Source organism: Daphnia pulex, chromosome 10, assembly GCF_021134715.1.
Source record: "Daphnia pulex isolate KAP4 chromosome 10, ASM2113471v1".
NCBI classification, from domain to species: domain Eukaryota; kingdom Metazoa; phylum Arthropoda; class Branchiopoda; order Diplostraca; family Daphniidae; genus Daphnia; species Daphnia pulex.
This window is the reverse complement of record NC_060026.1, coordinates 1,369,684-1,383,943: the sequence shown is the minus strand read 5'-3', so window position 1 is coordinate 1,383,943 and position 14,260 is coordinate 1,369,684. Positions and strand designations below refer to the sequence as shown.

At 44.9% G+C, this 14,260-nt stretch overlaps 4 protein-coding genes across 4 annotated transcripts; 2 read left to right on the top strand and 2 right to left on the bottom strand.

Moving 5' to 3' along the window:
* The first annotated feature begins 973 nt into the window (after positions 1-973).
* On the top strand, positions 974-3,252 carry LOC124204737. The gene is made up of 7 exons (XM_046601876.1): positions 974-1,234; positions 1,332-1,457; positions 1,534-1,741; positions 1,803-1,957; positions 2,028-2,229; positions 2,290-2,541; positions 2,606-3,252. Exons 1-7 carry the CDS (start codon positions 1,118-1,120, stop codon positions 3,091-3,093), a joined length of 1,548 nt encoding a protein of 515 aa, XP_046457832.1. The 5' UTR covers positions 974-1,117; the 3' UTR covers positions 3,094-3,252.
* Positions 3,253-3,501: 249 nt separating this feature from the next.
* LOC124204738 (protein Wnt-2b-A-like) lies at positions 3,502-6,072 on the bottom strand. Its single transcript, XM_046601877.1, has 5 exons — positions 5,681-6,072; positions 4,932-5,170; positions 4,573-4,853; positions 4,157-4,445; positions 3,502-3,950 (listed from the first exon to the last, which is right to left on the bottom strand). The coding sequence occupies exons 1-5, from the start codon at positions 5,755-5,757 to the stop codon at positions 3,688-3,690; spliced, it is 1,149 nt and encodes a 382-aa protein (XP_046457833.1). The 5' UTR covers positions 5,758-6,072; the 3' UTR covers positions 3,502-3,687.
* Positions 6,073-6,801: 729 nt separating this feature from the next.
* On the top strand, positions 6,802-10,920 carry LOC124204731 (WASH complex subunit 4-like). Its single transcript, XM_046601861.1, has 6 exons — positions 6,802-7,040; positions 7,108-7,625; positions 7,692-9,628; positions 9,702-9,967; positions 10,038-10,639; positions 10,699-10,920. Exons 1-6 carry the CDS (start codon positions 6,977-6,979, stop codon positions 10,783-10,785), a joined length of 3,474 nt encoding a protein of 1,157 aa, XP_046457817.1. The 5' UTR covers positions 6,802-6,976; the 3' UTR covers positions 10,786-10,920.
* On the bottom strand, positions 10,816-14,119 carry LOC124204736. The gene is made up of 4 exons (XM_046601875.1): positions 11,874-14,119; positions 11,544-11,717; positions 11,313-11,359; positions 10,816-11,242 (listed from the first exon to the last, which is right to left on the bottom strand). Exons 1-4 carry the CDS (start codon positions 11,965-11,967, stop codon positions 11,048-11,050), a joined length of 510 nt encoding a protein of 169 aa, XP_046457831.1. The 5' UTR covers positions 11,968-14,119; the 3' UTR covers positions 10,816-11,047.
* Positions 14,120-14,260: the final 141 nt, after the last annotated feature.

The following is a 14,260-nucleotide window of genomic DNA, read 5'->3' as shown; positions in this document are numbered from 1 at the left end:
TTAACTTGGACTTTTTGTTTTTGGGGCCAAGTTGAAGGTCGTTTAGGCGACACGTGCCAAGATCAAGATGTGGCAAGATGTTTTTCTCAACGAAATCCACCCACCGTTGATGAGTGGGGACGTGGTTCGAGACATGAACAGTTTGCGAAAATCTCCAGCTGAGACAAGTTCTTGACGTAATAAAAGGACGTGGTGCTTTTGTTGTGAGAGTTATGTCATTAGCTGGTAAAAATAAGAGAGAAAACAAGTTTAGAATGGTGAAATCAAATTTTAGGAGGTCAGTATTAAAGATTTTGTGGCATCTTATGTAACGTACATTCAATTATTCGTGGAGGTCGAGTTTCGTATTAACAGTGTTGCGATTATTTGGCGTTTATTCAAGTCCAGAAAATATCGTTACTGATTGCAATGAACCATTTTTCTTTATATTACGGTGTCGCTGGTAAAACAGTCGAGTATTTTATCAGAAACCACCGCGTGGTAATTTCATTTTTGGTTGTCGTATATGAAATAGTTTATACCTTTTTTTCGACTGCTGAAGCTACAGATTCGTTGAGAAATAGTTGGCCAATTTTTTAAAATCATTGAACTATTTTTGTGCGAATTTCACCAATATCGTGAAAGTGAAGGAAACCATTTGGAATTTTTTTTTGGTTTTTATTGCTGTGATGAATGGACAAATGGACGAAAACAAGATTTTCCAAGTACAGCCGATGTAGGTCAAGCTGCAGATTTTCCAAAGAATTCGGGTGCAATTGGCATCTGTATGCTTATATTCACAGTAACAAATTGACCGTACGTAAATACTAACTTTGCATATTTAGCTTATTAAAAAAAAGGTGATAATCGCTGTGGTGGTGGGAAAGCCGAAATTAGATCCGATTCGGAATGGAACATATCATTGTAATATTTTCGCATCGATCCGCCAGAGAAAGTAAATTTTAAGAACCTGAACGAAATCTCATGGTTGTTTTTTAACTGATTGTGATCGGACTTTGATTGGACCGTCTTATCTCGAATGGGGAAAAACCTCGTCTATATCATATCAATCACTTTTGTCTCACCAGTTTACAACGACACACCCCGTATAGTGGATTGCTCTTTATAAAAAGTTAAAATGGCTAAATTGGAATTCTTATTAATCCATTTGAGTCTTTGTTTGTTATTTTCGGTTTGGCAGACCAGCGCTGCTCTCAGTCTGGAAGACCAAGTGAAACGACTAACTGAAAATTACGTAAGTTTGGCCTAAACTTTTAACTGTTCTCAGCATAGTTCGTACACCTGTATATTGTTTATATGATTTGACTGTATTATTTGTATTATTTCCAAAGGTAAGCTTGTATGAAGTTGTGGCGACAAAGAATGTTCAACTGGAAACCAAAGTTATGGCACTGGAGACCAAAGTTGCGGCACTGGAGGCCAAAAACGTTGAACTGGAAACCAAAGTTCAATACCACGTAGGTTTCCTCTCATTAGCGCTGTGTTGTAATAATAATCCGCTAAAATAACTTTTGAAATGCTCAATATGAACAGGATATTTTAGTGGAGAAATTTGCTCGGCTAGAAATTGCTCTGCAACGTCAAACAACAAGTCAATTATCAGTTAAAAATTCTTTGCCGAGAACTTGTCGAGAGGCTCGGGCAGCTGATCCATCGCTGAATTCCGGCATGTACTGGATCGATCCTGACGGACAAGGAGTTGGCGATGCTCCGATTTACGTCTACTGTGACATGGCGAAAGGTAATTTAAATTCTAGTTAAACTCACATAATGTAAAATTTACCTGCAATTTCTGTCTCCAGGATCGACTGCTATTCCGCACGACAGTGAGTCACCGATGGATGTTGGACACTGCGCTGATCCTGGATGTTATTCCAGGACGATTAGTTACAACGCCAGTAGTCGACAAATTACAGCGCTGGCTCAACTCTCCACGGAATGCCATCAGTCAATTAAAGTAATACGCCATTTTTATTCATTATTTTTTAAGTTAGTAAACTTAATCTGTAGCGTCTATAATTAAATAGTACAATTGCAATTTTGCACCGCTGGAGCTCAATACCATCACGTACGCCTGGTGGAATGACAGAAATGGAAATGCCAAAACTTTCTGGGCCGGTGACAACACGGACGTCCATCTTTGCCAGTGCGGATTGGATGGAAATTGCGTCGATCCTTTCACCAAATGCAACTGCGACTCCGCCGCTTCAGTGCCATTAACCGATGATGGTATTAGAACGATAATTTCCTCGACAAATTTAATCTATGATTATTATTTGAAATATTCAGGAGTCATCACTGATAAGGAAGTTCTGCCCGTCACGAGACTCAATTATGGCCGAACTCAACTGGAAACTTCGTCCGGGATTCATCAACTAGGACGTTTCGAATGTACCGGCCAAGTGGCCGTCACTGGAATGCCAACTTCGTGTGAAGACATCTGGCGGATGGGACACACTTTGAGCGGATTATATTCCGTCCTGGGAATAGCAATGGTCGAAAGAGTTTACTGTGACTTTGCCAAGTTACCTAGTGACGCGGGTAAATTCAAATGTCAGGATTGAAACGTTCCAAAACTTTCATTTGCCTTTTTTCTTATTCAAAGGTTTCCAGCGCTGGATCGGGTTTGAAGATCTCAAATCATCACCAACTTATTTTTACGTCAAGAAAACCTCACCATTTAATCAAGTTGGAGTTCCAGTTCCATTCGAGATTGTGGAACTGAATGTAGGTGGAGCCATGAACGAATCGACCTGGATTTTCACGGCACCTCGCCCGGGAAAATATTTTTTCTCTGCATCTGGAATTGCATTTCTTCCATCTTCTGCATCTGGGGTTGCCTTAAGGATTCGATTGATGAAGAATGGTAATCCTATGTCGAATGGTTACGCTGATGAGGCAAATACCTCTGGTGAATACGAAACATTTTCTTTGCAATCAACTCTAAGTTTGCAAGCGGGGGATCAAATATGGTTAGAGATTTTGCAGATTGACCCTGGGGTAACACTTCATAACTCACTTAATAGTTACACTCACTTTAATGGATTTCTCATCGAAGAAGATATTTCCCAGTCACTGGCCACATTTGTTTGATTTTAACAATTGATCCCAATTAGTAACAAGAAGCCGACAAGAAGTTTAGTGTTTGTGGTTGTACGGTGTAGTCCCGTAGTTATTGGTCTTTTGGTTCTGCGGAATGTGCAAATCTTTAATGCGTGTCGACGTCTAAATAAATATTTGCAAATTTAAAAAGCCCATCAGTTCAGCAAAAACGATTTTATTGTTTGTAACAATGGGAAAACATTTGCATATTAATTGAGAAGAACATTTGAAAATTTGTTTATCAGCTGGAGAGCTACATCAGTAAATAACCATCCGCCACGGAGTCAATTCTGTCACACCCATTCTCGACAAAAGCTTAAATGGCACTCATCTGCTGGATGGTAGAAAATCAGTTTCATCCGAACTCGTAATGGACAATAAAAAGACGTGGACGATTCGATCATTTCAAGAAGTTAATTTTTTTTTCTGTTCAGATACTTAAAAATTGGAACTATGTACATCAATGCGCTCACCGAGACAAAGGTAAAGTAAAAAAAAGAAGAAATACTTCATAATAACATAATAATATCTGGAAATTATTTTTTGTTGTTGTCTAGTCAAAATTCAATATTTAATTCGGTTGTGTCATTTCTTCTGATTCTGCTGCTGCTGTTTGGTGGCGTTGAATTTGTTGAGTTCGAACGACTGCAGCGGCTTGCAAAAGTGCTCGTCCTTCCACTGGGTGCACGTCTTGCACTCGACCGAGCAGCACCACTTGAACGTGCAATTGCACGGCGTCGACACCAGCACTCGCCTCGTGTCGTAACCGCGTCCGCAGCACAGCAAATCGCATCCGTCGATACCTTTCGAGGTTTTATTACACGGTCTTCCGGCCGTCCCGATCGAACCTTTATTTTAAATTTAAAAATAAATAATTTGGTTTTAATTCATTTCAATATTTTTTAAATAATAAAATTTAAATCTAATTTGAATATTTTAATTTTAATTCATATGAATATTTTAATAAAGAATTATTTGGTTAATTCATTTAAATATTATTTGAATATTTAAATGAATTTGATTGAATCAAATTAGCATTTTTTGTTGAACTCACCAGTGAGGGGATCAAAGGAGCAGTAATCGGACGAGTGTTCCAGGTAGACGAGATCGTGAACTTGCGGCGGATTGGTCTTGAGACTCTTGCGGTTGTCGTTGAGATGGTCGGCCGTGATGAGGGTCGTGCCCGACGGGTCGGAACTGACCTCCAGCGAGGCGTCGTATTTCTCCTTCAGGTAAGCGCCGACTTCGCGGAATTCCGGAAGTGTCGTCCAGCAAGTGCGGACGTTGCAGGCGCCCGACACTCCGTGGCATTTGCATTGATGCCTCATCAATTTGTGAAGAGCCTATCAATTCAAATCAATTCATTTCATTTAATTCATTTATATTAATTCATTTAACTATTAATTATTTCATTTTTTAGTTGAATAATTTGTTAATTTCGATTGAAATTGCCAGTGAAAATTAAATTACCTTTCGACCGACTCGGTTGTTGTGGAGGTTCATCAAGGCCCTTGAGTCTCTCATCTTGCGCTCGCGGGCATCGATGAACTGACGGGCGAAATTGCTTCCGTAGCGGACGTTGGTGGAGCATCCGCCCCAAGCGAATTCGCCTTGCTGGTCGTGGTGCTTGCCCAGTCTTGTCTTGTCGCAGGCGCAGTTCAATAGGTCGCCGCGGTTGCAGGCCCGAGAGATCGAATGGACCACGCCGGCCGAGCTGATGGCGTACACAAAAGCCGCTTCTCGACTTCCGGCTGTTTAAACCCCAAAAAATGATTCAAGTTTAGTTTTATTTTAAATTTATGTACATACAAGATAAATTAGAGTCTTACATTTGACCAGGGATTTGCCAAAGACGGTGGCGTCCCTGTCGATGGTGGAGCAATTCCATCGGTGCTGGCGGAATTGGAATTGGCACTCTTTGATTCCGGTGGCGGCTCCCTCGCCAACCTGGACCATGTGATCCGGATGCTTCTGGCAGAGTCGTCTCTGCTTCCGCTCCATGCCCGGAATGTGATCGCAATACATCCGCGGATTAGCCGCCGTGCCCAGTTGAAATTTGCTCAAAAACCTGGGCCAAAAAATGGTAAGAAAAATAAAATCAGAAAAAGGGTTTTTTTATTTTATTTTCTTGGTTAAAATATGCTAATTGGTTTATAATATCCGTGCCCAAAAGTTTGACCGATATGCTATGATGATACCTATACACATAGTCCAGGGGATTTGGTCTCTACCTTATTACGAGAGCTGAGCTGAGCGGTGGTATCTTTATAAGTAATTACGGAAGCCTTATTTACACGCACTCACGCTCTTATCGCATAGACGCAATCGAGCGAACGTGAAATTGAGACACCCTTCAACCCTCAGGATTATATAGCATAGAGAAGCAACCCTAGCAAAATGGCTGTCACCGTTTCTCACTATCCTAGAAAATTTCGTTATAAACGTTGCCGGCCATCCAGCACTAGTGCAACTTCCCTAAATCGGTTAACCCCTTTCCCATCCGCTTCACCGTCCAGGTAGGGGGAAATCTATATACTTAAGCCCAGCACTCACTCACAAACGATATCTCTCAACTTACCACCAAGTGGACGAAGCGAATTGTGGAATGGTGATGACGGCCAGGAATAAGACACTGCTGATCCAGTGACAGCGCATTCTCTTTGATTGGGCGATGAGTTGATTAGATACAAGAAATCCGTTAACAGTATAGACACACACACACTGAATCCTCTCAATCACTCGGGAAGAAATCAATCAATCAGTGAGCCACCATAACACACACACATAGAACTGGCCGGCCACTAAACTAACAAAATATAAACAAAGCCGTACAAGTGTTACGATTTTCTGTTTGGGGGATAAATTGACTGTGAAAGTTTTGAAAAGTTGAAAAGAACTGGTGGTGGTGCTGCAAGTAGCTGGTGGTGATACTCGGCCGATGGCCAGAACGGGAATAAATACTTTGGGCCACCCAGTCCGGCTACATATACTTAGGTGGACCAAGAGGGTTGGGTGATGTCTGTGTGTGGGTGGAGCGAAATAAAATAAAGACGGGCGCCCAGGATATATAGATTCACAAGTTACAATTAATAATTTTTGGGTACTGGGGCGGAATCGTGAGAAAATTCTTCGATTTCGCACCTCATCCGCTATGTCCGATCCGTCGAGACCCTTGGCATATCTCAGGTGGGTTGTTTAAATCGAGCCGCTGTATATCTATGCTACTGCTGCTGGACCTGTCCGGTGTGGGTGACCTTGCGCGTTCACTTTTTTCTCACCATTTGCCCAGTAGTACGGTTGTCCAGGAAAGAATGTGGCACCCACCCAGACATTTCGGGGTGGTGCGAATAATTCACCCCACCGTCTAACTCCTCTCGTAATTCCCACTGGGGTTGTATAAAACAAGATCAACCCGGCGTCATTAGTTTTCATCATATTGGATTGGGGTGAGGGGGAGAGATTAATCCACCACCCCCAATCGATTGCTGGGCCCAGGTTCCCCGTAATCTATTTTCTCACGATGTTTTAGACCGTGGGAAACCATTTCGCCAGAAACACATCAAAATGTTTTTCGATTGACCATTTATAGTTGTTACGTCACAGTTATTCTTTGTTATCTCAATACCCTTGTTACACTAATGTTACATCATCGAAAGATGTAAATTAACCAATTTGGAAAAATTGGAACTGTTTCGATTTAATCCCATCTGGCAACTTTGTGATCTAGCAGACGACTTTGGTATTCCGAGAATTTGAAGATTCAGATTATTTTTTTGTGTTTCCAGAGCTTGTTTACGTGTTATTATAGTCACGGGCGTTTTTTAAATGATTTAATTGATTTTTATTGAAATATCGTGTTGCTTTGATTTTGAAAATGGTAGGGATGAATGGGAACTCGACAGTTTCCAACCACGAGTATGGGAGATATGCCGCAGAAAGTGAGTTGGTTTCTTTTTTAGTTGTGGTAATCAGTTTCACTAATCTTTTGCCCTTTTTTTAATGTAGAGGTGGCCAAAGAATATGTTGCAAGAGAATATAGCGAGTTCATGGTCAAGTGTGGCTCGGATCTGGAAGCTGTGTGTCAAATTCACGAAAATTTGAGCAAGGAAAATGTCAGTCAGACAGTCAGTCTGGATTTAGTTCCCAGCGAAGACATCTCCCTAGTCGACCTTGTCCACTCTGATCACGAAGAGCTGAGAAAAGTCGTCCTGGCTTTGGGGCATTTAGTCAGCGAGATGGACTTTCTGGTTGAAGAGGGGAGGTCCTTCTATTACCCTCTCCTCTATTACGGTGAGGGTGTGGACGAGAAAGCTCTGCAGTCTGGAGAGGGCCATGCATGTGCCGGTAGAATGGTCGAAACATTGCAAAAGTTGTTGAGCTACGTCAACTATTGCTACAAAGTGATCAAAAACATGGTGGGCCAGCTTTCAAGATTGTACTGCAGCTCAGACGCTGGACCAAAATACTTTGAGATTGGCGAAACCCATTTCAAAATCATTTTCGAAAGAATGGGATGTGTGCTGGTATTTTAATTCTCAACTTTTCTCTCAAAAATATCCCGAAACTAACACACACTCTTTGCTTTTCAGTCAATCCTTGTGAATTTGGATTCCATCATTAACCGAAACAACTTGCTGAGGGAACATGTTGCTCAGCTGCAGCATGTAGTTCGATCCATTCAACACAACGCCTCCAATTTCGACACGACGCCGGAAGATTTGCGGCTGCTGGACTTGTCGCTCGACGAAATCACCGAGAAAACTCTTTCGGGCACGCTCTTCCTCCGATGCATGAACCAGAGTTTCCCCACCAGCAACAACAAAGTCTTGCTGGACGAGATTTCAGCCAACGTCAAGGGCTTCCTCGAAGAATTATCGTTCCGTCTGGACAAGGAAGGCGAGCGGGACAATTACGAGAACATGCAAAAGTTCCTCAGCATCGTCTGCCTGTTTGTCCTGCACGCTCACATTGGCCTGAAAGTGGACAACCGCCAGCTCAAGACCATCCTGGATGTCGCCAAAAATTCCATCATGGCCGTCCCTCTGGTCGGGTCGTGTCTGTGGTTCCCTGACCAATTCTTGTCGCTCTATCTACCCCGTGGAGACCGGGCCGTCGATAGCAAAATGCTGGAAAGTGTCGGCTCTGCCCGGTTCCAGTACGTCCGCCAGCGTTCCCAGCAGCTGGCCAAAGACCTTCAAATGTGGAACACGAAAATCGTCCTCTGGCTGTCGAGGCTGAGCGGCCAGCACGTCAACAGTCAAGAAGAATTGACCAATCAGTGCTGTTTGGTCCTGCAGGGACTTCGCTACGTGGCCAAACTGAGCGGCGTCGTCCGTCTGATATTGAACCTCCACTTGGCCATCCAGCCAGTCATTTCCAAAGGCACAGTCATGGCCGCCTTTCAGACGTTTGAGCTCATCAAGACCTTGCAAAAGGCCATCGAGAAACAGCTGACGGATTACCCTCAAGCCTGGATGCACCTGCAACAGCAGCTCCGTCGTTCCGTCTCCGACGTAGTCCAGTTGGCCGCCAAGCGATTAGCCGGCGAGAAGAGCAGCAAGAAACGTCCCCGGAAGACGGTCAGCGCGGCTCTGGCGTTGGCCCAGCGAGTCCTGAAAGGTCCCTGCACATCATCCCGTGTTTCGACGGCCAGGATTTCGCTGGCCATAGCCTGCACCGCCTTCCAGGACGAAGAATTGTCCTTGCTGGCCCATCGCCTCCAGAAGATGGAGCTGCTTTCCGTTGGCATACGCCACCGCTTGAGTTACCTGGCCGATTGCGAAGTCTTTTACTGGCACAAATCTCTCCTCAACACTTACCTGCCGGAAGCCCGTGAAAGACGCTTCGAATCGTCCCGGATTGGACAGACTCTGATGGCCGTCATGGACTGTGAATCGGCTCTGGCCAGCGTCAAGCATCTGGCCAATCCTCGACAGCTGGTGGAAGGCCATCAGAAATTCATCCGCCGAGCCCTGGACGTCCATATTTTGGAGCCCCTGTGCGCCTCGGTCGAGACGGAATTACGGATCCAGTCGCACGCCCATCTCCACCCGACGCCCCGCAACCCGTTCAAAGAGTCGCCTTGTTTGAGCGCCCTGGGCGACTTGCCCCTGGGCCGGCACGAGCAGCTGAGCGTTCCCCACCGGGTGGAACACTATCTCGGCCAGACGTTCTACAATCTGGCCGCTTTGGCCTCTCACGATTGGCGCAAGTACGGCCAGATGAGACTCTTGGCCGGATTGGCTTTCAACCTGAAGCCGCTGCCCGACCGGCTGCCCAGCCAGACCCTGGAGCAAGGGCTCGACGTCCTGGAAATCATGCGCAACATTCACCTGTTTGTGGCCCGTTTCGGCTACAATCTCAACAACCAGTTCTTTGTCGAGCAGTCGAGCACCAGCAAACACTTGAGCACGATCGGCATCAAACACGCGGCCAATTCCATCAGGACCCACGGGTCCGGCGTCGTCAACACGGCCGTCAATTTCACCTACCAGTTTCTCCGCAAAAAGTTTTTCGTCTTTTCTCAGTAAATGAAATTTTCAGACTTTTATTTTATTTTTTAAATGTTGAACCGTTTGAATTTTTCCCGCCCAAAAAAGGTTCCTGTACGACGAGCACATCAAGTCGCGGCTGATGAAAGATGCTCGTTATTTGCGCGAGCTGAGCCAAGGCAAAGATTCGGCACTCCGATATCCGTACGAGCGCGCCGAGAAGTTCCATCGGGGCATCCGCAAATTGGGACTCAATTCCATCGGATTGAGTTATCTGGACCAATTCCGCATACTCATTACCCATCTCGGAAACGCTTTGGGCTACGTCAGGATGTTGAGAAGTGGATCCATCCATTGCAGTGCCGAATCCTGTGGTATTATTCATCATTCCGGCCGGATTAAAAAGATGTTCAACACAAAATGAATTATTTTTTTTTTTGCCAGCTCCGGTTCCGGATTTGGCGGAATTGGTTTATCTCAATGAAACTGGACTGGATCATCAACTGGGCAGCAGTGCCAGTAGCCTTAAAAACCACAACGATACGATGGACATGGCCGATGGATTATTCGAATCCTTAGCTAAATCTAATCCGGCTCTCTCTAGCCTATCCGAACTGTCCAGCAAAGCCCTGGACAAGGTGCTGGACGATCTGGCTCAGAATCTATCCGAGAGTTCCGACTATTTCAAACTGCTGGTGGACGTCTTCCGGCCGTTTTTCCGCGATCCTCGCCACTCTCACTTGCGCCATTTTTACGTCATCGTTCCGCCGCTGACGGTCAACTACGTCGAACACATCGTCACCTGCAAGGAGAAGCTGATGAAGAAGAACAAGCAGGAAACGTGCACCTTCACCGACGACGGACTGGCCATGGGATTGGCTTACTGCCTCTCCGTTCTGGACCAGTGGAAGGATTTCGACGCCCTGCAGTGGTTCTCATCCGTCAGGGAATTTTTCGAGCGCGAAAGGAAAATGGCCGGACTCCAATCGCAGGCCAGTCAGGACACGCTGAGTCTGACCCTCCACCGATTAGAAACTTATCGACAGGTAAAAGCTGGAAATCAAATCCTTGTCACATAATTTTATGATTTTTATTCGTTTGACAGGAATTTGATTTGTTATTCTACAACTTGAACAGCGCCAGGATCTTTTTCCGCCACGAACGGCCCGTTATTCCAGCATCTTCCATCTAGTCTCTTTCACATTCTCAAATAACACCGTCGTGGATCGAACAAGTTTATTAGAATTAACCAATCGAAAGCGGTGAAACACTTTTTCATTTACTTTCATTTTGTTTACAATTAATATTAAATACAATGGAAAAAGGATTATTTTTTCGGATCGAGAAAAACCCCACAAAGAAATGACGACGGAAGAAAACAAATTTTCGACTTGAATTATTTAAAAATTGTACGTTGAATTTTTCATTTAGGAAATTGTTTTTCCGGTTCATCATCAGACTGATGCTGATGGTGACGCGTTGACTAGTAGAGTTATTGCGCTGTAGATGAGGAAGAATGAGGAAGCGGTGGCGAAACTGGGCAGCATCAGGTTTTTGGTTGCCGCATTGCATCCGTCGCTCTGGCAAGTCAGAATGCATCCGGCCAGACTTTCGTGTTCGTATTTGAATTCTCCGCACTGGTTCTCCATCTGTAATTTTAAAAAATTCAAATTGTTTGTTTGTTTTTTATAATATTATTATTATTATTTATATATTTACGTTTTCCAGGGTACAGGTTCGGATGACTAGCTTCTCCCTGGTGCCATCTAACGGTTCGTTGAAAGTGTACAACAACCGAAAAACCAAATATTATTATTGGCCAGTCGAGAGAAAAGTCAATGTCGTCAAGTCAATCACATCGCACGAAGAGAAAAATGTTAATCAACTAGAAGACAAGGTCGTCAAGAGACTCATCGGCGATTTATTATTAGAATTCTGAGGAAAACTTACAGACTGTGCCGACAACTTTAACGCAGAAATTGGCCGGAAATTTGCCCACGTGACCTTCTTTGGGCACCATGCAACCGATTTTGTAATCGGACATGGCCGGATGGAAAGGATCTTCGCAGCTCATGTCGGTGCCATTGCGAGATGAGCACGTGTAGCAACTGATGCTCCCCTCGGCTATTGGGCAAGAAGAAGAAAACGCAAAACGAAAATGGTCAGATGCTGAAAGAAACTAACACACGCACAGCCCGGAATAAACCGGAATCGAGACACCACCATTTTATCTTTAGGTGGGAGGAGGGAGGACAACGTTTAAGTGAAATGTTGCAAAACCTGTTGGGGCGATAACGATCAGGATCAGCCATAAGGCCACCAAGGACGACACTGCTGCGGTGTAGTAGCTGCTGGCCTTGAGAGACGCACCCATGGCTCTTTGTTGCGTGTGGTGTCGGCTGGAATTGAACGACGACGCTGGGCTCGGGCTGGAAGATGGACGGAACGGAGCGAAAGTCCCTGTTGGAGCTATGGCCGCCTGGTGTAGGGTTTGAGAGGTAGCAGCAGGAGCCGGCAGTTATTGATGTAATGACGTCACGACGCCACCAAAGACGGAAGAAGAGGAGGAGGAGGAGGAGAGAAAGAGAGAGAGAAGTGAATCGAGTCGGAAGAATCAGACGGAAGAGAGGAGGAACAGAGAGAAGAGCTCGGTGGACTACTGCTGCTGCTGCTGCCCTGGCCGCTCGATAACAGATTCAGTTGCTCCTCCGGGGAACTTTTCGGATCGTGGAGTTGGTGAGGGGGGGATTGCCCAGTAGCGCCACGGCGCCTAGCGGTTCAAATTGGCAACTCGGCGTCGCTTAATTATTTCTCACCACCATCTCGTCGTCTCTACTACGAATCGAAAATTTATTAATAATCATCGCCCGGCCCCATCGAAAATCGAAACAAATAAAAACTTTGGAGCGCATCCATCGTTCGGTTCCGGAGTAAGAAAAAGAACCTCTTGAAAACTACGCACTTGAAACAGCAGCTCACTCCTTCAAGTGGCTGTTGGAAATAAGAAGAAAATCTGTTAGATGAATATGTAGGCTCCTCCCACTCCATCCGCCGACCGCAGCTAGCCTCCCCCCCCTACCCCTGTGCAACTTATTACGCGGGGTCCCTTTCGCGATGGATGGATGGATGATGAAGATGACGGATGAAAAAAAACGGAAACAGGAAACGGCCATATCCTAAAAAAGGCCACGCCCATCGCTCTCTCATTTAGGTTCGTTTTCTAACGAGAGCGTCAGACTTTTAGGCCGCTGCTGCCGACGCTCCCGAATTTTTTTCTCCTATTTGAACGTTGAAAAAAAAGCCGAGAGCCGAGAGGGGCTCAGGTAAAATCAATAATGGCCGCGCGCGTCCTACTACTACGTCACAGTAAAAAGCGACCAAAGCCCCACACCGAAAAACGGGTGGCGGGCGGGGGGTAGTAGTGGGCGTTATATAGATTGAAAGCAAAGTTCATCGTTTTACTTCTTATACTACATTTTCGTTTTGATGAAATTGAAACATAGATTTTTCTTCAATTTTATCCCACCCTAAAATGGATAGATAATCACGACCGCCATTTTGTGTTTTTTAAACATTTTTATTGACCATCGATTAGCGTGCATACAACTCTCTCCTTATTGAAGGGGGGTGGCTTTCCTGATTTTATTACAGACGACAAAACGATTTCAACTTATTTTCGGGTGAGGTGGTACACCTCGGGGCTGTTAAGAGGGGGGAGACTTTTTTGAGAAATGTGTGCATGGACCTTTATTTTATTTTATGAGTTTTTACCTGAGCCCCGTTTCGAAATAACCCCCCTCGGTCATCCGGCCCGTTTTTCTTCATTCCTCTTCTTCCCTTCTTCTTTCTTACCACACTATATTCTAACCTTCTTCTTCTTCTTTCGTTTCTTTTTTCGGTCGTAACCGATGATCACCAGAGCCCGAGCGGCCCGCGGCAGCTTTTTCCCTGTGTGTGCCCCCGACCATTTCCAATGGGGGGGAGTAGGGAGGGAGGGGACCGAGTCAACGTGACCGTGTCCAGTCAACCGTTCATAACTGCATTTCTTTTTTTCTCTCTCTTTTTAAAAAGAAATGTCAAGAAGATTGTAATCTTTGAAATGCGGGGGGAGAGATATCTATAGTATACTACATTTATATGCGAATAGATTTTGAGATGATCATCACTGGGAGTTGAGAAACTACATAACTCACGTCGGCCATTGCCCACCACCATCGGTCGGGAATTTTCTGAGACACTGAGAGTTAAAAAAGAACTGCCAGTTATTTGTGCTATTGCAACATTATTCACCTTGAGTTTTATGTGTGACCAGTAACTACACACACACACATTCGACGGGTATATATGTGCTGAGAGCGAGGTTTAGAACACGCCCGAGGTTCTTTTTTCATGCTCATTTTCTCTCTTCTTCTTCTACTTCTTCTTTGCTAGTCCTCTAACACAAACGCCGCCTTCCTCCCCCCTCTTTCCTTCGCCATCACGACGGACGAGTGTGTACACGATAGCCAAGGTCGTGCCAGAGTCACTCACTAGCTTTTCCACCCAGCCCCAGTGCAGTGTGTGTAGAAAAGTCTATATATGCGGATGGCGTTAGTGTTTTGTTTTTCTAGCCTTCTTCTTCTTCCCTTCGCTAACCCCCGGACGCTAATATTATTTTATCACCGCCA